At 47.2% G+C, this 23,449-nt stretch overlaps 2 protein-coding genes across 6 annotated transcripts; one reads left to right on the forward strand and one right to left on the reverse strand.

Annotated features, from left to right (window-relative positions):
• Window positions 1-4: 4 nt before the first annotated feature.
• CUNH9orf78 (chromosome unknown C9orf78 homolog) lies at window positions 5-4,826 on the reverse strand. Its single transcript, XM_052669258.1, has 9 exons — window positions 4,691-4,826; window positions 4,293-4,352; window positions 3,615-3,666; window positions 3,352-3,422; window positions 3,104-3,181; window positions 2,497-2,694; window positions 1,858-1,994; window positions 990-1,088; window positions 5-609 (listed from the first exon to the last, which is right to left on the reverse strand). The coding sequence occupies exons 1-9, from the start codon at window positions 4,771-4,773 to the stop codon at window positions 518-520; spliced, it is 870 nt and encodes a 289-aa protein (XP_052525218.1). The 5' UTR covers window positions 4,774-4,826; the 3' UTR covers window positions 5-517.
• A 57-nt stretch (window positions 4,827-4,883) lies between these two features.
• On the forward strand, window positions 4,884-23,313 carry USP20 (ubiquitin specific peptidase 20). Of its 5 annotated transcripts, none has more exons than XM_052669229.1 (24): window positions 4,884-5,022; window positions 7,195-7,298; window positions 7,675-7,728; window positions 8,392-8,454; window positions 8,598-8,711; window positions 9,298-9,394; window positions 9,581-9,650; window positions 10,224-10,337; window positions 11,439-11,517; window positions 12,839-13,265; window positions 14,150-14,290; window positions 15,282-15,394; window positions 15,824-15,996; window positions 16,426-16,520; window positions 17,093-17,126; window positions 17,573-17,618; window positions 17,872-18,052; window positions 18,207-18,333; window positions 18,449-18,618; window positions 19,248-19,329; window positions 19,730-19,838; window positions 20,215-20,317; window positions 20,568-20,639; window positions 21,286-23,313. In XM_052669229.1, the coding sequence occupies exons 2-24, from the start codon at window positions 7,218-7,220 to the stop codon at window positions 21,444-21,446; spliced, it is 2,706 nt and encodes a 901-aa protein (XP_052525189.1). In that variant the 5' UTR covers window positions 4,884-5,022; window positions 7,195-7,217; the 3' UTR covers window positions 21,447-23,313. The 5 variants fall into 5 exon arrangements, with proteins under 5 accessions (XP_052525189.1, XP_052525190.1, XP_052525191.1 ...); XM_052669230.1 differs by having other exon boundaries at window positions 14,153-14,290; XM_052669231.1 differs by lacking the exon at window positions 4,884-5,022 and adding an exon at window positions 5,489-5,663.
• The last annotated feature ends 136 nt before the right edge of the window (window positions 23,314-23,449 follow it).

The following is a 23,449-nucleotide window of genomic DNA, read 5'->3' on the forward strand; positions in this document are numbered from 1 at the left end:
TCTGTTACAATGCAAAACGTTTTTATTAAGTCCCACCTTTTGCTTTCAGGCTCCTTCACATCACCCCTGGCCCCCAGCACAGAGCTCTGCACAGTGAAGCCTTGGGAACAAAGCAGCTCCTCCCCACGCTGCGTTCCAACCTGCTGCCTTTCAGCTCCCCCTTCCCGCTGCTGCTTTTAAAGGATACCTTACTTGTTTTTCTCCACGCTTTTTAAGAAGGTGAAAGAATCTGTAACAGCACGTTCATCTGCCCGCTGAAAAAATGCTCGCCAAGAAAGCTGATGTTATGATAAAATAAGCTTTATAGTGGAAAATAAGTTATATACAAGATTTTACCAACCAGAGTTCACAATCACCTGCAAACAGGTGAACACAAGAACACAAGAAAAGCTCTGCAGGTGACACCAACACGGGGAGGCAGCGATGCTCCCGTCCTCCATTTCACGGCACTGACACAAAATCCTCTATGAGAGACAGAGAGAACAAGCACTCCTGCAGAGGCCTCAGTCCACACCCTTCAGTATCGCCGATTCATCTTCTTGAATTTCTCATAGTGATAATCGTCCGTTGCTTTTTCATTGGGTGGACGCTTGCGATTTGGAGGAGAGCCTTCAGAAGAGAGAGAGACTGATCACATTTCCAGTCCTTTCCCTGATGTAACCGAGACATTTCCTTAACTGCAACCTTATGAACTGTAAAGCCACACAACTGCAGTCCCTTGCTGTGTGAAAGCTTATTCTTCAGCAGTCAGTGCTCCCTAACTTAGCTTCCCTTGCCACCCCACCTTTCAGCAAGCCCCTATCAGTCAGCTTGGTTAATGCATTTCTGTTGTGACCTTTGCTACTCCACCTAGAGATATCCCTAAACAATCCTGCATCCAGTTGGCTTCCTGGGGGACCTCGTACAGGCACAAAGAGACCTACATCTCTGTATGAGACCCTAACGTGTTCCAGTACCTTCCCTTAAAACATTTCAGATTAGGAACTTACGCTCAGGTTCTGGCCTCTCTGTATCCCCCACTCTGAGCGGACGGGGCTTCGGCTCTTCCTTATTCCTTCTCACTGGTGCATTTAGCTCCTCATGATAAACTGAAGGAAGGAAAACATCAGACAGTATTTCAGAGTTGCATTCTTCATGTAGATGTATTTCTATGGCACTTATTACGACTGATCTTTAGGAGAAACAACAGAACCTCACGACAAGTGTTCTAGTAATTGGTTTCTATGGATAATCAATGCATGCAAGATGGGATACACCAAGTTTCAGAGGCACTATTTCATCAGAAGTCATCCAAAAATTCTTAATTTCCTTCAGAACACAAACCTGACACCACATCAGCCCTGTAGGTATGGTCAGACACAGCAGAAGGCTGCCTTTCCTCCAGATGGCTGTGGTATGAGAGGCTCTCCCGGAAATTAATTCCTATCTCCTGTCTAGTAAGATCTATGTATGTTTGACCACCTGTCTGCTTTGGCAGCCCGCAAAATGGATTCTCTCAATTATAACCCATCATTTATAACCACAGACAAGGCAGACACTTCCAGCACACGTTCAAGACATAACTTAAAGAAAAAAAATCTTGAAATTTATGAGGAACTGTCAACTGGGAGTTCAAGAGCAGAAAGTTAGGTCACAAGTAATAAGCCCCTCTCTTTGCTGATGGATTGGGGGAAAAAAAACCCAACCAACAGGCACACCAGATGGAGCCTATACACGCATCCCAGAGAAAGAAACCAGACAGCTGCTTGTGTTGATACACAGACTAATTTCTCCTGCACAGACTCCATCTCAACTGACTGCTTTTCTCTAGCAGAGAGGCAGGTCAGACTTGGGTCAGGACAGCCACATGAGACTTACATCTGTTGTGCTGGACATAGTTAACAGCCATGTTTGTGGGAACAAAGGAAGTTTCGCTGTCTTTCTTCTTGTTCTGCTGCTCTGCCAGCAGCTTGGCCTTGGCCTCTTCAGTTGAGATTATGTTTTTTATTTTTGCACTAGAAGAAAAATAAAGAATAAAAAACTCATTCATATTTAAGAAGAGTAACAAGATGTTAGAAACAAATGGATTTGCATGTAGTAATAGTGCTCGTATTGTATTTGGTACCTTTTTTTTGAGAGGCAGCAGGGCTACAGAAACTTTGATGCTTACATGGTTTGTTTAAAAGATAAAAGTGAAGCTAGCATCTTTCACACATCCTATTCTAATGCACGACAGACATGGATAAACTCCAGGGAGCTGTTGACTGCAGTAACAAAAATGCGAGTGCCTCTTCCCAGAGGCCATGCTGTCACACTGCACTGGAATCCTGTTGCTGTGTTTAACTTAACATGCAGTGCTAAACACCCCACCAACCCAGACCAAGACTGAATCCCATCACAGAGCCAAATGGGGGTCATATAATGCAGCCACACCAGTGCTCTGCTGATGACAGCTTCCAATCACAGCCCTCATCCCTGTAACTCAGGCCATCACTAACAGATATGTGAACAACATACTCAATTCCCAGGTCCACCTCAGGAATGCCACTCAGCATCTGGTTGGACAGCATCTCTTCAGTCTTCTTGGCAGAGGAGACACGGATGTTCTCTGGCAGCTCATACAGAGAGTCCTCAGCGTTCTTAAGCTTCACCTTCTGTTCTTCATTCTCCACAATCCCTTTTCTCTTCTTCAGCTCTGTCTCAATGTACTTCATCCTAAAGAATAATCCACGAGGGATATGTGGTATTTAGTTCTGTTTTCTGTACTCGGTCCTAATTGCTGAACACAGCTGCATCACTCTCCCAATGGCTAAGAGAGACATGAATAATTTCTCCAAAAGCAGTCAGCTAACATCAAGAGCATAAAACAAGATATTTGCATCTCAGATCAAGGTCTTTCAAGCTCTTCCATAGCCAACAAGGAAGGCTGCTGCTGGTATTTAATGCTACCCCACTGGCACCTCCCAACTTTGTTCATGAAAATGCCTTCTCAAGTCTGGCAGCCAGAAGGTGAAAAAGCAGGTGAGAATAAAGATGTTCTGAGACATTCAGTATCCAAGATAAAATTAATAGAGAGGATACCCAACCCAGAATTCAACATCAGACTCCATGCAGCTCGACTTACATGTCAGCATCCTCATCCCGCCTGTTGGTTTCAGCTGAGAAGGAAGTTCCCAAGTTCAGATCTTCCTCTTCATTAATCCTAAATGAAAACCACACTGTTGCAGTTGTTTTTTTGTTTAATTTGACAAGCAGCCAGTGAAACTGCAATATATTAAATTCTTCAAAGCAGTACAATTCTTGGTTAATTTATTGCTAGCTGTGACTTACTTCTAATCCAGGGAAAGATCTTTAGAGCTCATATGCACTCACCTGTCCTTGCCTCGTTCTTTCAGTTTCTTCATGTCCACCATCCCCCCAGATTTTATCTTAAAAGGGTCATCCTGTAGCAAGATAAAATACAAAACCATGAAGCTCCCCTTTAGTTTAATGCTAGTCTTCAAAATGTGGATAAAAGTGGAGAAGAAGCATTAGGCTGTAAGAAATCTTACTGCTACGGTGATCAGTTGGGGCACACCAAAGTTTTCACATCCTTTCATCTTAGCAATAAAGTGATGAAAATACTGAGCACTTACCACAAGTGTTGCCTCTTCTTGCAGCTTCTCTCCCACAAGCAGAGCTACAGCACTAGTTAGCCATAAAGAAAGAAACAAAATTCAGAAGAAGGAAATGCATTACCAACAATGCTGTCTTTCTTTACCCTTCTCTAGATCTATCAGGTCTCAAACACTTGTATTAATACTATACTGACAATTTTCCCAATCCCTCCCTACAGGCAGGGAACTGTGAGAAGTTCAGGCAGAGAGATTTTAGTGCCTTGCAATGAATCACCTAAGTAAGAAATGAAGCTGGCTGCTGGTCACGTTTCAACTACTGCATCAGCTGCTATATGAGAGAGAAGGAAATTAGGGAGAAGATATGAAAGGGCCCAAAGTAAACCAACTGCTCTGCTATATGTACAGTACGGAAGCAATCTGACTAAATACATCTCATGATAAATTCTGAGTCTTTTTTTTTTTTTTCCATAGTTAGGACAACAGCACAGACTTATCAGGCTGGCACCACGTTCCCATGTTCCTGCACCTGACTCACCCCCCACTCCATCTTCAGACTTTGACACAAACTCCTCTGCCACAAACACACCTCTGGCACTATGGGACATGGAGCTATTTCTACATAAAGCAGGTGGGTGCAATAGAGGAACATGCTGCTGCACGACACTGCCAGATAGAACACACCTTCACACCCCTTACCTCACCCCGTTGGGTCGCTTCCTGAGGCTCTGCACTTCTTTGGCTTCCTCGAGTTTTAACCTGAAGAAAAAAACCCAAACCAGTGGCCTTAGTGCTCAGTGCTTCGGTTTCCTTTAATTCACATTCTTTAATTTCCTGCAGTTAACACCAAACCTTCTACAGTGGTTTTGCCCTACGTTTCTGCATATCAGTGCCTCCTTTTCTGGTCGGAGGTTGAGTAAGCATTTCCTCTTGTACCACACTTAAGCAACCCACCTATTAAAGCAGAAGAAGTACACAGGGCAGCTCCTGCCTTGCATCGCTCCTGCACAGCTTCCTCAGCTGAGGAAAGAACGCAGGGCACGGAGCGGTGCTTGGCGGTGCTTGGCAGCCCCGCAGACCCCGTCCCCTGTGCTCACCTGACCTCCTCGGCTAGCTGCTCGTCCTCCTCGTCCTCCTCGGGCTCCTCCCTGCGCCGCCGAAAGGCCCTGCAGGCCGCCATCGCTCGGACCCCGCTCCTCTCGCTCGCGTCGCGGGATGATGACGTCACCCTTCCGCGCCGACGCCGTTCCCGTGGCCTGGCACCGGGCACTTCCGGCGGCGCAGCCAGGAGCAGAGGGCCGCCCCGCCACGCCCCGCCACGCCCCCGGCCCGCCCGGCGCCCGCGGCTCCGCTTGCCCCACCGCCGCCTCCCGCAGCGCCGGGCGCGGCCTCCCAGGCGCTCAGCCCGCGGTGGGGTCGGGCCCCGCAGGTGAGAGGGGCGGCCCGGGGATCGGCGTCCCCCGCAATAGCCGCGTGTCACGGCGGTCCGCTCCGCGCTCCGCGCTGCCCGTAGGCCCCGGGGCGGGCTGCGCTGCGCTCTGCGGCCCTCCGCGTAACGGCGGCGGCTGAGGGCTGCGGTGCGGGTAGGGAGCGAAGAACCGAGCAGCGGGAGGCGGTGGGAGCTGGCGGGGCTGCGGGGCGGGGCGGGCTGCTGTCCCATATGGGTGACCGGCGGGACGGACGGACGGACAGACGGCGCTGCGGGCGCTGCGCTCCCATCGCACGCCGGGGTTTTTTGACGGCGGAGCTCAGCGCTCCGGCGGGGATTTATTGTGTAACTCCGAGTTTCCTGAGCTGAGCTTGGGAGCATCGCGGCCCTAAGGCCTGCGCTGAACGCTCCTGATGCGCTCCGTTGTGGCTGGGAGGTGAAAGTGACGCTTCTCGTTTTATTTAGAAAAGCAAAGTCCGGGTGGGAGCATCAGCATCCCGGCACGGGCCGGCTGAGAGGCGCAGTGCTGGTCTCGGGTAGGGGGCTGTAACAGTCCGTAAGGCCGTGCTGTGCGCTCTGAATACAAAACCCCCGTTTGGCTCAGGTGGGGGAGCTGAAGCGGTCCGGAGTTTTAAAACAAGGTTTTGTTCATTCGATTTTCTGGGGGAGGGAAGGGAGGGGAGTGAGGAAATGGGAGAAGCCGGAAGAGCAGAAATGGCACGGATAGGTGGTTTGTTTTAGAGTTGGGTCTGCTGTTGTGTCTGCGAAAAGGAGCCCATTCTGATGAAGGAACACGGAGCCTGAAAGTGCCCCAGTTCTGTGTGTCAGTCACAGCACTGCGCTCTTGGCACTTGGCTTCTAAATCCCTGTGTGTTACGTGGCAGCGTTTCGTTTCTCCGTGAAGCTCCTGAGCTCTCCCAGTTGCTCTTAAGCAGCTCATCCCAGGCTGCTGGGATGCTGCCTGCAGTCACTGCTGTGTTTGCAGTACAGAAATGTGATTCCTTCCAGTTCTTCTTTGCTCTTTCAGTTCAGGAGTGCTGCAGAGATGCTGTTATAAAAGTATCTGTGGGATTTGTCTTGTGCTAGGCAAGCTTTTCAGCTTCCAGGATAAGAGTTGCTGCAATGGTTTATGTGTTTATCCCCTTTGTTATTATTATTATTCTCCTGCTGCCAGTGATTTGGATCAGGTAGCACTGGAAATTCTTTTTAATGAAATGAGAAAACAGCAGAGAGCAGAGCTGTGCTCCTGGAGTTATTAACTTCCTAAGTTCATCCGAATTTTGGGTCTCGTTTTTGTAGTGATTTGAGCTTTTCACACTTTCTTCCCTTCCAGCCAATAGCAATAGTGTGGATCCCAGTCTGTGCTGTTAATATCACTTCTACTTTATTTTCCCCCTTTTCATTTTAACAGCTCCAAGCGAGGTTACTTGAGCTACGTTTAGGAGAATGATCTTTTCATCTTCTTTTTACATCTGCACATTACTGAGGCATGTCTGAAGTCTTTAACACACCCATGGAGCACCATGAAAGTGTCTGTGGTGCTCATAAGCATGCAGCTGAGAAATCCTCTGTGCCTGCAGCGCTGTGCAGAACAGCTCCATCGGTCTTTGAGAGTTGTTCAAAACCCACCTATTGAATGATAAATTCCTCAGAGACTGAAGGTGGGTTATCAGTTAGAGATCCTCTAAGTCCAATTCTCTCTTGTGCAGCTTCATTTAAACAGCAGTCATGTTTTTAATGCCCCCAGATGCCAGGTACTTGTCCTGGGCTGCTGCTCCCTTTTGCTTTTAATCTAAGTTTCATGCAACCAAGTTAATTAGATCTGCATCTCTTTGTGCTGCGTGTTTATGTTTGGCAAGAGGAATGAAGTTCAGATCACCACATTTGTTTCCCCACCATTTTACAACCCAGTTTCTAGGAGGTCAGGTGTGGGTTTTGGGTCTGGCTGAGCGTCGTCCTGCTCACTGCTGAGGTACCAAACACTGCCAGTCAACCACAGGATGGAACTGTGAGCTGAGAGCACTGCATCACATGTAGATGTGATTTGATCTCTTTGAACCTTACATCTTAATTTCTGATTTGCTGATATAAAAACTAGGCTAATTTATCTTCTTGCTGTCTGTGAGAGCAGTTCTGACTGTAACAAAACAGGACTGTCCTTACTTGTCCCAGGACAACACCTTCCTGCAGTGAGAATGGAGGATACAAGAGACATCTGCCCTCACCTGGATTCCATAGGAGAGGTGACCAGGGATGATCTGCTGCTCAAATCCAAGGTACAGGGTGTTCTGGTTATCAGCCCCTTCCCTTTTTGCTGCTGTACATGCTTCTGCATGCTTGCTCTTCATAGAAAACGCTGCCAATCGCTGTGCAGAAGAGGCAGAAACTCTTTTTCCACCGTTGTTGTACCTTGCACACGGCCCATCAAGTGAGCCTTTGTCAGTTCCATCTGGTGCATTTCTCACTGATGTTTTATCCTGCTCAAACATGTCACTTATCTAACACACTGCAAAGTGTGTCATTGGAAGCATGGATTTAAGGAATGGTTTGAGCTGCCACATAGAGGGGTTTCTCGCTCTTGAAGGATGGGGTTCCTTAAAAAGCAGACTTGCAAACAAACCTTTTTTTCTTTTTTTAATCATGAATATTCAGGGAACTTGCCAGTCATGTGGAGCTGTGGGACCAAATCTCTGGGCTTGTCTTCAGGTAAGAACGGCTTGCTGCTTGTGTGGATGATATGGTGGGACTTCTGTTCAACATACTCAAAAATGTATTGGACCAGAAAAGAAGAGATGGAAGCAAAGCTGGGTGTGCACAATAGAAATATCCACTGCTTTTTGATGGATTCCAAGAAAAAGTCTCCATAAATTAAAAGCTAATGCTGTCAGAATATATCATGGTGTGACAGTGCTCTTTTCACAGCTGATTTTTCCCTGATAGCCACGGTAGGAATGCCCTGCATTGGGTGCCTCTGCTGCAGCTGCAAAGAGAAGCTGCAAGTGTGAGATCTCTGAGGATGGTGTTTGGGGCAGTGGGGCAGAAAGGATCGACAAAGGGCATTTGGGTGGGCAGAGGCAGTTTGCTTTGACATTGGACTATCCAGACTTTTGGAGTCTGGCCAGATGAGCCTGTTGGAGCAGTTAGCTTGGAATGGGGAATTACATGGGTGCAAACCTGATTTTGGGTTTTCTTTCTTAAATTCATCAGTTCCAGTTATCTGTCTTATTCTGAGCCCTGGAAGGAAAAGCAGTCGAGAAGAATGGCAAGATCAGTTCTGAAGCTGCAGCTGTTGGTGGGGTTGGGGCTGCACCCATTTTGTGAAGGGTTTCATTTCGTGTGCCATTGTAGTTTTGCTCTTTCTCTCACCAGATCGGCTGTCCTTACGTTGGCTGTGGGGAGTCCTTTGCTGACCACAGCACCCTTCATGCACAGGTAAGCATTTCACTACTGTCCATCTTAAGACAGAGAGGGCTGAATTATTCCCATTACTTAATCCTTTTCTGCCCAAATTCGGTTGTTGTGTGCTTCGAGTTCACCCAGCTGTCAAATCATTATCTCATCCTTTTAATTTCTAGGCCAAAAAGCACAACCTGACAGTGAATCTGACCACTTTTCGGGTCTGGTGTTACGCCTGTGAGAAGGAGGTGTTCCTGGACCAGCGGCTGGCAGCGCATACGCAGTCGCCCTCGGTAAAGTGCAGTGAACCAGGGGGTGTGTGGCAGCCTGGCAGGGCTGAATGCTTGGCAAACTTTGTGTTTCCTTGTTGCAAAATTAGCCAAGAGATTTCCACTGTTGCCCAGGCTGCTGTCAAGTCAGGAACTCTTTCACTGAAGGTGGCTGCCTGTGGTCGGAGGACCAGCAGCTTTGCCTTGCAGAATCTCCCTGCAGGAAGGCTTCCATTGACTTGAATATCCATTTTGATTTTTTTCTTTAACCTCTCCTGGCTTCTTCTGGGGGGTCTCTGTTTCTGGGAGGAGCCACAACAGCTGTGACAGCTTCATTTAAAATAAAAAATCAGCTGTCAGTCTCCACACGTGTGTACTTGTAACACTGCTGCATGTTCCCAGTGCCTCTTTTGTCATTAATACTGGAAGCAACAGGGGTGCCATTTCCATTCCCTGCATGCATTACTGAGAAGGACAGGCAGTACAACTGGTTCTTCTCTTCTGAGTGTGCCCTTTTAAAGGCTGGCTAAGTTTACATCTAAAATATTTCTCACAGCTCAACTTTTGAAGCAGGACTCTTGCTGATGGTTATTTTCTGTCTTTAATTTAGGATTCTCCATTGCCTGCTCACCCTTTGAAAGCTGTTCCAATTGCAGTGGCTGATGAAGGCGAATCCGAATCAGAGGATGATGACTTGAAACCAAGAGGTAACCCTGCATCAAGTTGATGGAAGAGCTGTGAGGGTAACTCTGCAATCCGTAGGACCTGCACTGAGAGGATCCTAGCAGCAGAGTGCAGAGCCCAGAAAGAGTCACATCATTTCTCCTTTGGGAAGGAATACAGAAAGCAGCACTTCTGGAAAGTGTTTCATGCTTCTCTTGTTTGTGCTTTAGGCCTTACTGGAATGAAAAATCTTGGGAACTCCTGCTACATGAATGCAGCACTTCAGGCTCTCTCTAACTGGTAGGCACTAGGGCCTTTAGTCCAGTCTTCTACTAGACATCACTGCTATCAGCAGAGGCACCTCTGATCTGACACCTTCCTTAGTTATGCAAGGATCAGCCAGGCTAGCTTCAGAAAAAGGAACATGAAAAATGTAGTGTTTGGGAAAACAGAAGTTCTGCAGTAGGAAAATGAGTGAATAGCAACTTGTGGCTGTGTGTAAGATTTGTCTTTAGGTGAATGCTGGAAGTAAAACTCCTTTACACCATGACCAAAACGTATTTGCTATGTGAGAAAACGTGTGATATTTCTGTTCTGTACAGTGGTATCATTCCAACAACCCACACTGTAAGATATTCATTAGCCATTCTGCTGAAAACCAGTTTCAGGATCTCTGTGCTGTGATTCAGATCAGCCTTCTGTTCTCATTTATAGGCAGAAATCAAGTTTGCATCTAGAATCACTTCTTCCCTTGATTTAAAAACACTGTCTTAAGTGTGTTTTCAAAAAGAGATGCATTTAAGTTTTGATAAATCTTTAAATAGAGGCAGAGGAGAAATTTCTATGCTCTGAATTCTTCTTGTTCTCTTGCAGCCCACCTCTCACACAGTTTTTTCTGGAGTGTGGTGGTCTGGTCCGTACAGATAAGAAACCAGCACTATGCAAAAGTTACCAGAAGCTGGTGTCTGAGGTTTGGCATAAGAAACGGTGAGTGGTCACTCTGTTCTCACCTGTACAGATTTCATATCTGTGTTAGTTCTGAACTGTGTCATCAGCAAAAAGAAATGGCATCTTCAGTGCTGAGTGCATCTTCTGAGGCAGACAGTTCAAATCCTGTGCAGACAGGTGTGCTGGGATTCCCTCTTGTCTAGGAGTTCCCATCTCATGCTGCTGGTGATAAGAAATGGGCTGTGATGTAAGTGATAGAAAGAAGGCATTCTTAATGTTGTAACTTTAAAAAGGAAGAGATTTCTTTATAGCTTTTCTGTTGGTGATGCAGTAAGAAATGGTGTGATGGGGGAACATTCTCTGCTATTTCTGAGCACACTGCATGGACTAATCAGCACTTGAAGGAACTGCTCGTGATCATCAGAGACTGATGATTTGGATGGAAGAAGTGATAGAGATCTGACACTGAGCTTTTACCAAAAAATGAAAAATCCAGGTGACTTTTTGAGAAATGCTTTCTACTGGTTCAAATTCTAGACTGCTGTAACACAGTGTAAAAGAATGCAGCTCTGTTGAAGTGTAAAGATGTCTGTTCTGTGAAACTAGTAAACTGGGGGAAAAATCGAGCTAGGAATCTGAATGGCATTGTGTGTTTGCTTTGTGTTAGTTATTAACAAGGGATAAACAAGATGCAGAGCAGTACTGTGTATTCATGCAGTGGGCTGTAGCCTTTGAAGCACCATCATGTCAATTTCTTACTGGTTTTGACTTACCTCAGTGCTGGTCCTCCAGCAGCCCGCCTGTCAAACATGCTGCTGCAAAATCAAACCAAGCAACTCGCTGCTCTGGGGAGAATCACTGGAGACAATTCCAGGTGTGCATAGAGCTTCAAGTTACAGCGTGCTCTAGGGAAAGGTTCTCTGCAAGGAGAGAGTGAAATGACTGGGAGATGTTTTCCCTCTCTTCATTTCTCTATCCGCTGGGTGATGTATAAATGAAGTCCAGGCTTTGTGGGTGCATCATTATCTTCTGTCCTCCTTAACTAATTACCACACCCTGTGCTGTTGCTTATTACACAAACTGGCTCCAGGCCTGATAAGCAAGCTAACTTTTGTTGTTTTTTCCTCCATATCTACACAGGCCAAGTTATGTTGTTCCAAGCAGCCTGTCTCATGGAATTAAACTCGTCAACCCCATGTTCCGAGGCTATGCTCAGCAGGTGGGGCCTCAGCAAAAACTGCAGCAGCTCTGCTTGTGTTCAGAGAAAGGAGCTTGTACTGGGTGTCACACTTGTTCTGTGTCTGTCCTAATGATCTGATGGAGCCCTCGGGTGGGAGACCTTGCTGTTACTGCATCAGTGCACCTTCCTGCTTTCTCACCTCTAAAGTTGTGACGGTGACCTCCTTTGTGAAGGGTTTGGAGATCTGTTGGGACATGGCACAGAAGTTTGGTGTTATTCGTGTTAGAGCTGGGGAATCTGGATGCATTTGTACTAAGAAGCTAAAGATGCCCGTGTTCTGTGTTCTTTTTTGGGGGAATTGCAGCTAACTAAATCTTTAAAGATAATATCTTTTTCTTTGAGGTTTTTATCGTGGCTTCCAGTGTTTATTCTTAAGAATAAAATGTAAACATCAAACTGTGTTTGATTAGAAAATTTACAAAAGAGGTGACAGTAGACAGGCTATCTAAACTGTGGTGCTGACAGCAAGTCAAAACAGAAGATAAAAGTAATGACTAATGAGAGGATTTCTGTATTTATCTTTGATGTGAAGTATGTTGGATTGGAAAAGTCAGCTCTAAAGAGAAAGTTGAAAGCAAGGCAGAGCAGGCTGAGAGTCAAGCTTCGTTAAAGTAACAGAAACATCATAATTATCTTTCTGAAGCTGTCAAAATAGCAGATTGCTTTCCAGCGGCTGCTTTGAAGCCAACATATCAGGGTTTTTTTTACCATGCATTGTAAATTTAGGAGCTTGCTCCTTGCTGTGCAGTCTTTGGCTTCTGGTTCCACTGCCTATTTATTAAAGATTTTAATCTGCCCTTTATAAAAGAGGGATTCCCATAAGCAGAAGTCAGCGATCCTGAAAACAGTTGTGTTGTTCAGGGTGTGTTCTCTGTGGGCTGCTGCCTTTGGTTCCTCAGGTCTCTTGCCTCTTAGCAGTGGTAGCACCCTGATAAATAAGGTCATAGTTTGGGCTTTGGAACTGGATTATCTTTAGGGTCCCTTCCAAGCTAAGCCATTGTCATGGTTCTATGTTTGCACCTTGCAATGGCAGTCTAGCTTTCATCATGTCTTTCAGGTAAATGCATCTGGATAAAAATTGGTTCTTTTATCAATAGGAATTAAAGACAGTTGCTGATCAGACATGTTGATAAATCTCTGTGGTACTCTCTGCTTTAGGAGAGTCTCCTGATGTTGCAGAAGCTGATAACTTCTGTGGGCAGAACTGAGGCTGTGAATGGAGCCAGCTCTTCTTCTGGGCTTCTTACTTGCCTGAATTCTGGATGGATGTGTACTAACACAGAATGAATCCTGTTTTCAGGACACTCAGGAGTTCCTGCGCTGTCTGATGGACCAGCTTCATGAAGAACTGAAGGAACCAGTTGTTGCAGAGACACGAGATTTGGACATGGGTGACCAGGATGACAAGCGCGAGGGTGACCGAAGCCCTTCGGAGGATGAGTTCCTCTCCTGTGACTCCAGCAGTGACAGGGGTGAAGGAGATGGTCAAAGCCGGACCACAGGGAGCATGGGAGAGACAGAGCTGTTGATCCAGGATGAAGGAGGGAGAGGGATCTCTGAAAAAGAGAGGATGAAGGACAGAAAGTTCTCCTGCGGCCATCGGCGCAGCAACTCGGAGCAGGTGGATGAGGATGCAGATGTTGATACCACTATGATGGCAATGGATGGCAGAGCCTCACCTGAGATGCTCCCAGCTCCCCGTCCTGCCAGCCCATGCAGGACACCAGGTACAACTCTGCCAGTTGTGTTATTTGTGAGAAGACGTGTTGTATTCCTGCACTGGGTGCAACGACAGCACAGAATGGTGTGTTCCTTCAGTGGGTTTCAGAAGATTTTTGCATCCAAGGCTTTCTGCATTGTCCCTGGCTGTAGTTCTGCCTTTGTGCACAGTTGCTTCTGTAAGAAAAGCAGAGTGAGCTGGGGAGCTTAGCCAGGCTAGAGTGCTCACAAGGCTGAGTGCAGCCTGGATCCTAAAGGCAATGGTAGCTGTCTCTGCTAAACCTGCAGAAGTGATATTTCTGTATTTTTGCCAGCTGAGAAAAAGGTTTTATGTACGTATGTGGCTTTATCTAACAGACTGGCCTGGGGAAATGTTGGCTGTGAGAAAGATGTGGAAGTGGCTGTTGGTTAATCTTGGATCATGGACTTTGTGGGGAGAAAAGGGTGATGCACAGTTGGTGCATTTCTGTATCTCAGGGAAAAGAAAAGAGCAGCTGTTAAGACGTAGGTGTGGAGGCACCTCAAACTGAACACATCCCATCTTTCAACACTTATCGTTGTATAAGAGCCTTACTCTGCCAGCTGGCACTGAAGGCAGCAGTGCTGTTTGTGTGGATAAGGGATACAGGAGCAAGCCGTAAAACCTAATTAGTCACAAGTGTGAAAAAGTGGTGGATTGGCTGGTGGTTTTTGTTATAATTATTAGTTCTACACTCTTACCCATGCACTGAGAGTGCTGTATCTGCCAACCTGTGCAAATAGGACAGTCAGTAATGACTGAACTGTGAGTGCTGGGAAAGGTTCTGTGCTGGAACAGAGCTGGGCTGACACCCACTGTAACACAGTTGCCTTTCAGGATGGGTTTTCATCTTCTGCCTTCTCTTTTTCCCAGCAGAACCTGACAACGATGCCTACGTGCGCTGCTCCTCGCGCCCCTGCAGTCCGGTCCACCACGAAATGCACTCCAAGCTCTCCAGCAGTCCTCCTCGCTCCAGTCCTGCCAGGCTTGGACCTTCCTATGTACTCAAGAAAGGTAGTGCAGGGCAGTCAGGTGCATGCTGTGAGGCAGAAGGGAGCATGTGGAGTGGAGGAGGAGGGGTTCGTTGGCAGAAGAGAGAAAGAATGCTCCACGATCCTTGATTAGCAGTTCTAAGCAGTGCTGATTCCCCTGGAACATCAGTGCTTTTTAAAGTCTTACCAGGTAAAGTCAGGGTTTGGATAGAGAAGCTGTTCTAGTATGCTTTTCCATTGGAGCATGAAATGATTTCCAAGTATGTGTTTGCATGGTGTTTGTTAGTGATGAAAGAGCTATGAAGTCCCAAACACAGCTCTGTCTCTTCAGGGGAGTGTGGAGATGTGAGAACGTTTGTCTGCCAGACCTGCACTTACTGCTTGTGAGTCAAGGAACCATAAGATGAAATTACTGAGGGAGAGCTGGGCTCTGACATCATGAGCTCACAGTAATAGACTGCAAACATCAGTCTGCTGCTGGAAGCATTGTTAGGCTTCAGGCTGGAGCCTGGCTTCTGTTCTTGTCAAACTGGCCTCTTAATCACAAGCAAATTGCAGAAGAAAATATCTTGGTATTGCAAAGCCACCAAACACAATGGCATGTACTCACACCATTGTCTCTACAGCTGTTCAGTAATACATTCTTTCCAGAACTGTGCCCTGGCCTCTTGGCTGAGGTCAGCACAGCCACAGATGTTCTGGCCTGATGAAAAGCACTCTGTCTCCCTGCACGTGTGCATAGGGAGGGGGTTTGTTGTTAAGCAAAACTGTGTGCTTGGCCACTCACTGCTGTGGAGAGTCTTCTGACAACCTGACAAACGTGGTAAATGCTAAAGGAGAGGAAAAAAAAGACAAAGTACACAGGCTAAGGAGAAAGGAAGTAAAATGTGAAGTTTAGAGCAAAGCATAGTCCAAAGCATACAGGATCAGTGCCTGTCTTGTGACTGTGTGACTCTGCTTTAGACAGGAGACTGAGAAAGTGCTGCTACATGCTGTCTCTGTGTCTCTTTCAGCCCAGATGCAGGCTTCTGGGAAAAAGAAGAAAGAGCTTCGTTATCGCAGTGTGATCTCTGATATCTTTGATGGCTCCATTCTCAGCCTGGTGCAGTGCCTCACCTGTGACAGAGTGAGTGTCCTGAGAGCTGCTGGTCAAAGAGCAGTCTTCTATAGACCTTATAGACCACTTTTTTTTTTCTTTTGCAATGAAGCTTTCTGTTTCCATGCTGTGGGATGCAGCAGGCCTGCTAAAATCTTGGCAGGTGGGAGGTGTTTGAGACCTGCCATGCCAGGAAATTTCCAGCCTCTATAGTGATGTTTGCTTTTCTGTGCCACTGAGTTGGTCTAGCACTGTCACATTCACATCAGAAAACAAATTCCAACTCTACATAAAGATGGTGAAAGTCCTCCTACTGACAGTAGGTAAGAAGAACTATGCTGAGCAAGTTGCTGTTACTGCCAGGTCAGGTTTCTGCAGTGATAAAAAGTGATGGAAGTCAAGTCCTGGCTTCGTTCCATGCCCAGGAAACCCAGGCCTTTTCCTCTTGGATATTTCCAGGTTTCTACGACAGTGGAGACATTCCAAGACCTCTCACTGCCAATCCCAGGGAAGGAGGACCTGGCCAAGCTGCACTCTGCCATCTACCAAAGTGTGCCAGCTAAGACAGGGGCGTGTGGGGACAACTACGCCTCGCAAGGCTGGATTGCTTTCATCATGGAGTACATCCGGAGGTGGGTTCCCCATGTGGGGGCTCTTTCTTCTGGGGTTTGCCCTGTGTGCTTTCAGCAGAAATGTGAGGTGTTCCCTGCAGTAGGACACTGTGTGGTACCCCAGTTCTGTTTTGCTCTTTTCTTTTTCACATGAACCGCTTGCTGCTGCTGCTCTGCTTCTGTAATTGCCCTTGACATCTCTTGTGCAAATGATGGTCCCCCGTTGCTGCCTTTAGCTCTGTCTTGCCCTCTGGAGCACATTACCAGAGTAGCTGTGCAAATTACTTCTAGGCTGAGCAGTTACAGTGGGAACATCAGCTTTCCCTGTGCCTTTGGGTGATGAGCTTATAATCAGCAGCCAGAAGAAAGCCCATCTGCTGGGACTTTTGTAAGCCAAAGTGTCCACCTGTTTTCATGCAACTCTTTCTCCTGATTCCCTCTCTTCTATAGGTTTGTGGTGTCCTGTATCCCTAGCTGGTTTTGGGGTCCTGTTGTGACACTGGAGGATTGTCTTGCTGCCTTTTTTGCAGCGGATGAGTTGAAGGGTGAGTTTGCTTCAGTGGGGTCTGACAGCCAAAGCCAAGAAAAACTGCATGTAGGAATCTTTCACAAGCATTCTGGGGGCACGTTACATCTAGAAAGCCTGCTTTAATATTTATTTCACTTAGAGACTGGCACTACTACAACCTGACAGCTCAGCCCCTCTTAGAAACTCAGAAATGAGTTTTCCCATCTGCTCAGAGGTGTTGCTTTTTCATTTTGAATCCAAATGAGTGTTCTTAGCTGGAAGCTTGCGTGGCTCTTGGTGGCTTTTTTGAGTTACAATGGCTCTTCAGCCTTCCTCGCTTCTTCGCTTTCTCTGTCCATTCCTTAGGCCCTAGGGGACTTAAACGTTTTGCTGTTCACTGGCAGTGGTGAGCAGTATGGATTTTTCTGCTGGCTGATTACATTGTCCTTCCCACCCTTACTGAGGGAAATGCTTGTTTTGATCTCTTCTCACCCTGGTTTCCCTAAGAAGCCACTCAGTGTAACGTTTCTGCACAGGCTGGAAATGTATCAATTCTAGAGTTGTGTGCTCTGAGTAAGTGCATAACAGCTCTCTTCTCTTCATCTATAGGGGACAACATGTACAGTTGTGAAAGGTGTAAAAAGTAAGTCTGTGTTATCTGCATGGTTATTTCTGAACTTTATTACTTCATACTACTGTTAAACCTTTTGCTGCATCCTCTCCCTGCACATCTCTTCTGCTGGGTGCCATGTAAAGTCTGCCTTGCCTTGCTCCAGAGTTCCACTCTTGAGAGTTCACTGATGTGGAGGGGTAGAAAAAGTGCTGGCTTCAAGGGGGGGAAAGAGACAAGAAGGGTGTGAATAAGGATGTAGCTTGGTAGCTACTGCATTAGAAGGAAGAAGTGTGACAAGCTGCTCATGCCATGCCTCATTTGATAAGGGTGCTGCAGGGAGCCTGAATTTGTTGCTGCTGAAATCAGGATCTGTCTTGAATTTCGAAGTGAGCAAGGTGCAGCCAGACAGTTGCCTTGCCTTTTGGTGTCCCTTTGCTTGAGCGTGTTCTCACAGCTGATTTCTCTTCCTGCCTCAGATTGAGGAATGGAGTAAAGTACTGCAAAGTCCTCCGGCTACCAGAGGTGAGTAAGAGTGCCTTGATTCGTACTTTTCGTTCAGCAGACTCTGTTTGAGGAGGTAAAGAGGGTAGAGGTGGAACTGACACGGCAGTTTGTTTCAGTGGCAAAGCTCTGCATAGACCAGAAGAGATTTTTGATGAGCCAGCAGGATTCATAACAGGCAAAAAAAGACCCTTGCAAAGATAAGGTGCACAGAGAAGCTTTTGGATCAGGATGCCCACAGCAAAACTGTTGTATTCTGTCTTTGGTCTTTTAGATTCTGTGCATCCACTTGAAGCGGTTCCGGCATGAGGTGATGTATTCCTTCAAGATCAACAGCCACGTCTCCTTCCCCTTGGAAGGGCTGGATCTGCGGCCTTTCCTGGCCAAGGAGTGTGTTTCCCAGATCACCACCTATGATCTGCTGTCAGTCATCTGCCATCATGGCACAGCAGGCAGTAAGTCCTTCTTGTGAGTGCATGGCAGAAGTGAGCAAGAACAAGAGGAGTATGAGCAAAGCAAAGCGTGTTCAAGGGCTGGGCTGCAGCTCTTCTGGGAGAGCCTGAGTTTCGTCTGCACTCTGGATTTCAGCTGCAGTGTTTCCTGTTGCAGGTGGGCATTACATAGCCTACTGTCAGAACGTGATCAATGGCCAGTGGTACGAGTTTGATGACCAGTATGTCACTGAGGTCCATGAGACTGTGGTACAGAACGCAGAAGCCTACGTCTTGTTCTACAGGTGAGCAGTGCTCTGCATGCAGCAGTTCTGTCCTGGTTGCAGAATACTTAGAAATGTGTATGGAAAACTGAGAGTAGAAGAATTGCTTCATTTTCTCTTCCTTTCCCCACTGAAGGAAAAGCAGTGAAGAGGCTGTGCGAGAGCGTCAGAAAGTCGTGTCCCTTGCCAGCATGAAGGAGCACAGTTTACTCCAGTTCTACATCTCTCGAGAGTGGCTCAACAAATTTAACACATTTGCTGAGCCTGGTCCCATCACCAATCACACCTTTCTGTGCTCTCATGGAGGTAAGACGGTGCTGCTGAACCCAGAAAAGCAACTTTCAGCTGTGCCTTCTTGTTTGCTGGTGCTTTAACAAGCACAGAAAAAAAAGCTCCAGCTGTAGTCCTGTCACAGCACATGCTGTGGTAGAATCTGCCTCGCTGGCAAAAGCTTCAGCCTACTCAAGGAGAAATGAGACAGTTGCTCCATTGTCCTGATCAGAGGCACAGAGGAATGCCTAGTGCTGGGAAACAACAGTGTGCAATTCTCTGCTTGTTTTTAAAAACCAATCTGTAGAAAGCAGATGAAGCAACATTTATCTGTGTTACCCTATCAGCAAGGTTGTCCTTCAGTGTTTGGAGAATGGAGCACATGCTCCTGAAGAGACCTGATACCACATTTTTAGTGCTCTCTTTCATCTCTTGTGCCTGGGAGCCTTCGTGTGTGTGTATTCACAATTAGGAAGGAAGCACTTGATTAGAAACTGGCACCTTGAACTGAGAAACTTCCAGTCAGTGAACTCTTGAGTGACTTCCATTAGAGGAAGCAAATGCTGGAATGGGGGAGTTTTCAGTAAGGAAGGTCTTTCTCCTGTTTCTGTCTTTAACCAGCAGTAGAATTCTGTTGTTCACTCTCCCTCTTGCCTTTCCTCCAGGGATCCCTCCTAATAAATACCATTACATTGATGACCTGGTTGTGATTCTGCCCCAGAATGTGTGGGAATATCTCTACAACAGGTGAATATGGCCATTTCACTCTTTGTCCCATTTTGTTTTCCTAGACAGTCTGTCCTCCTGGGGTCTTTCCATCTGAGGCACCATCCAAGGTATAATGCCTTATCATGGCACCTCAAGGTGCCATGCAGCACTTGGTGTGGACTGACAAGACTTGTGTTAGGGAGGCCCTACTAATGTAAACCAAAATGAACTGTATCAGTGTGTTGTCTCACAACAGTACTGTGACCTCAGTCTATGTTCTCCATTCAGAAAAGAGCTGCAGGTGCACCTCTCCTCACTGTGTGGAGCAGTGTAAAAATCCATCTGTGTAGGATTCAGAAATCCATCTGTGTAGGATTCAGGGCTGGGAAGCACTCTATTTTCCTGCAGTTCTGCATTCCCCTCCCTCTCTTGTGCTCAGGTTTGGGGGTGGCCCTGCAGTGAATCATCTTTATGTGTGCTCTATTTGCCAAGTGGAGATTGAAGCACTTGCCAAACGCAGGAGAACTGAAATTGACACCTTCATCAAGGTTTGTATGGGAGGGATCCAGAAGCAATGGAGGTAGGAAATGGAAGTCTGTTGTGGACAGGTAATGGAAAACTCTTGCCCTTGTTTTCCAGAATATGATTTACAGGAGATGGATTGTGGGGTTCCCAGTGCTGTCAGCATGGGGAGGGGCAGCTGGAACACTGCCTGTGGGTGCATGGACAAATAACATTTGAAACCATTCTAGTCTCTTGCCTATACTAGTCAGTGGAAACGGGTGGTGGAGAGAGTGGTTGGATTGTTCAGAATAAGAGACTGTTCTGAAGAGTGGCAAGGCTGCCTTACAGCTAAAGGAAGGGGCTCCCCTGGCCTCAGCAGTGACTGAATCTTTCCTGCACTTCTGTTCTCTGCTCTCCCAGCTGAACAAGGCTTTCCTGGCAGAGGAGTCTCCAAGTGTCATCTATTGTATCAGCATGCAGTGGTTCCGTGAGTGGGAAGCCTTTGTCAGAGGGAAGGATAATGGTAAGAAGCCAGAGATCGCTGGAAACTGCCAGTGCTGAGAGGTAGAATGGAAATAAGTTCATTTTTAGGTGTCCTCAGAAAGCAGTGCACCTGATGGGTTCAGCTTGAGGCTGCATGGAGTCAGCAGCCAGTCAGTGTGCCTGCAGGTCCCTGGGGTGGGGCAGAAATAATGAATGAGGACAAGCATGGGAAATGATGTGAATTGGGCGCAGCACAGTGGTTCTGGACGTGTTTGTTTTTCCTCTCGCAGAGCCTCCTGGACCAATTGACAACAGCAAGATTGCACTCACAAAAGCGGGTGGCCACATGCATGTTAAACAAGGTAAGGCATGTGCTGCTGTCCTGTAGCATCCTGAAAGGTGAGGGAGAATATTGCACTGCATCTGTGTGTCTGTAACAACGCAGTAACAGAACAAGACGGTGTCGCAGAGGAGGAGCTCTCTGCACATCCCTGTGCTGACTGCCCCGAGTGCCATCTCAGTTCTCCAGTGGCAGCTCCCACTGACCAACATGCTGATATGACTTAGTGTAGTAAGCCCTGCGGTCCTCCATCTCCTGTTGTTGCTGTTCCCACATCTTTCCATCATTTCCTTTTGTCCACTATTGTAGTGTTGCACTTGACTTGTCTTTACTCAGCATAAGCTGCGGTGCAGCTCGTGAGATAACACTGCCTGGGCTGTCCTCATTGCACTGCTGGGCAGGTGAAGATTGCATTTGTGTATCTCAAGATACAAGATCCATTGTGAGCTGAAGTGCCATGGAGCCTCAGTGGCTTCCAGCAGCAGGTGGCACTGCTGAGGGCGGTGGGAGCGCTGCTGCTAAGGGGCTTCCTTCGGGCAGCACAGATAGGGCTGTGCCCTGCTCTTCTGGTACAGGGGGAGGTGGTGGGGGACGACATCCTCCGATGTAATGCAGCAGCCCCTCCAGCTGATGGCTGCGTGCCTGCTTACTGCTGCTGTCGTTTTCAGGTGCTGATTACGGGCAGATTTCCGAGGAGACGTGGATTTATTTAAGCACGCTGTATGGAGGCGGCCCAGAGATTGCAGTCAGACCGAACGTGGCCCAGGTCCAAGAACTGGATAACCTGCATGGGGAGCAGAAGATCGAAGCAGAGACCTGGGCTGTGTGATCTGTGAAGGATGGGGCAGGGAAGGTACGGCACAACTGTGTGTGTGGATGGACGGGGAACCCTGAGGAGTCAAACCTATTCCTTTGTGTGGTACTCAAAGGCGTGTGCAGCTCCCACCACCACTTTGGGGAAGGCAGGTGTCCTTGGCCATCCTTGCATGAGGTTCTGGATGAAGGGCTGGTACTACGAAAGACTGGGAGAAATCAGTTTCTCTGTAATTGGTTTTTGTAGCCTCAGTGGGAAAAAAACTGGTGGTGAGATTGCAGGTGGACTTTACTAGCCTGTGTTTTGACCTGAGCCTTTCCCTCTTCTTTGCTTACAAGAAATCAGCACTCTCAGCTTGTCCTCAGTAAACTGATTCTCTGCTCCTTTGCAGGTTTTGCTTTTGGCACTTTCCTTTTTTAACCCTGTGTAAAGATAATGAGATACTATTTATGTTTCCAGTAAGCAGCATTGCAACTAGAGAAACTTGTTTATTTGAAGCTAACTAAAGCCACGAGGTCTCCTGGTAGTTTTGTGCTGATGGTGCACAGTTGTCACAACTTCCTAGTTTTGCTCCTTATCTAATTCCTGCAACTTCAGTTGCAAGTGACTGATTTTGAAATATCTGTTTCATTCTCCCCTAAGCCCTAAAGTTACACCTTCACCTTCCTGGCAGGATTTTCTGCTCCTCGTATCTGATTTCATGCGTTCAGCATGTTTTCAGAGAACAAAGCTGGAGGATGAGTTCTCCTTCCCTCAGTACTTATTTCCCCTTAAGCTCCTGGCAGCTTGCTAGATACGGGATGCAGCCTTACAGGTTAGACTCAAAGCTGTTCAATGGGCAAAGCTGTTCAGTGTAAGCCCAGAACCCCTTCTCAGAATGACCCTGCTGTCAGCACAGATCTGTCCTTACATCTGTCATGAGAAACAAAGGATGAGTGGGGTCTGAAGAGGGTGACCGTATGTTTGCACAGTCTGCTCAGGTGGGCAGGGCCCTCTTGGAGCACTGGAGAAGGTGCCTGCTGATCAGGTGGAGTGGCTTCAGGAACGAGCTGCTTTCTGCAGACAAGCCTCCACCTGTGTGCTGAGGTCATTTAGCTTCTCAGCACAGATGTCCTTTGTGTAAGCAGTCGCTCATTTAATGAATAGAAATAACGTGCTCCCTCGTCTGCTGCTGCTGTGGACTGTAATAACAGCCTGCAGAGAGAGGCCGGAGGACAAGGGAGTGTGAACACTAGCTATCCCAGCAGGTCTATTCTTACACAGTTCTTCCTTCACCTAAGACAAGGCCACAGCCAAACAGCGGGCACCAGGGCGTTCCAGTGAGCTTCAATGGAATCTCAGTAAGGCAGAGCTGGCAAGGCAGAGGGGACCTCTCTGGGGCTGAGGACCAAAACTGTGCGTTCACAGTGCTGGAACCTGCATGGTTCCACAGCATCACACCTGGGCTCGGGGGCCCATGGAAAAGAGAAAGGAAGGGAGGGCTGTGCTTTCACTCACAGAGCATGGAGAAGAGTGCAGAAGAGTCTGAAAAGGAAAAAATGTGGCCTTCAGATTTTTTTTAGACCAAAAGATTGCTGTAAACAGCAAATCCTTCTTTAAATAAATCCTGTAAATGGTTCAGCATGTTAATTTCACTATCTTGTTTATTGGATGCCTGTATAAGCCCAAGGGGAGGTCAAAGAATGAGCTGCTGTTGGGATTTCTCATTGTTCTCAGCTTTGTTCACCACTGCAGCCTTCTTGGAAGCTGCAGAGCCTGTAGGGCTGCATGTCTGTGTTGTCTGTGCCGTTCAGAGGATTGTACAGATTGTAATAATGCTCCTGTGCTTCAGTGTTATACTTGTGCTGAAAACGCGTTACAATAAATATATGTGCTTCCAACACACTGCACGACTGCTGCCTGCCTGCAGGGCCCGAGCCTCTGCCAGCTTCCTCCCTGTTCATGCTGCTAATGAAAAAAAAAACCCAAAAAACGCCCAAGCTTCTGCTGCCACGAGGCCTTGCAGTAACTCCTGAGCA

The sequence above is a fragment of the Tympanuchus pallidicinctus genome, unplaced genomic scaffold (genome assembly GCF_026119805.1).
Source record: "Tympanuchus pallidicinctus isolate F22 unplaced genomic scaffold, pur_lepc_1.0 scaffold8, whole genome shotgun sequence".
Taxonomy (NCBI): Eukaryota; Metazoa; Chordata; class Aves; order Galliformes; family Phasianidae; genus Tympanuchus; species Tympanuchus pallidicinctus.

Excerpts from the sequence above, each read along its gene's own strand:
- CUNH9orf78 (XM_052669258.1), bottom strand. The coding sequence starts at position 4,773 with ATGGCGGCCTGCAGGGCCTTTCGGCGGCGCAGGGAGGAGCCCGAGGAG. Across the intron at positions 4,353-4,690 it reads CAGCTAGCCGAGGAGGTCAG|GTTAAAACTCGAGGAAGCCA; the intron begins GTGAGCACAGGG and ends TTTTTTCTTCAG. Across the intron at positions 3,667-4,292 it reads AAGCGACCCAACGGGGTGAG|TGCTGTAGCTCTGCTTGTGG; the intron begins GTAAGGGGTGTG and ends ATGGCTAACTAG.
- USP20 (XM_052669229.1), top strand. The coding sequence starts at position 7,218 with ATGGAGGATACAAGAGACATCTGCCCTCACCTGGATTCCATAGGAGAG. Across the intron at positions 7,299-7,674 it reads ATCTGCTGCTCAAATCCAAG|GGAACTTGCCAGTCATGTGG; the intron begins GTACAGGGTGTT and ends ATGAATATTCAG. Across the intron at positions 8,455-8,597 it reads ACAGCACCCTTCATGCACAG|GCCAAAAAGCACAACCTGAC; the intron begins GTAAGCATTTCA and ends TTTAATTTCTAG.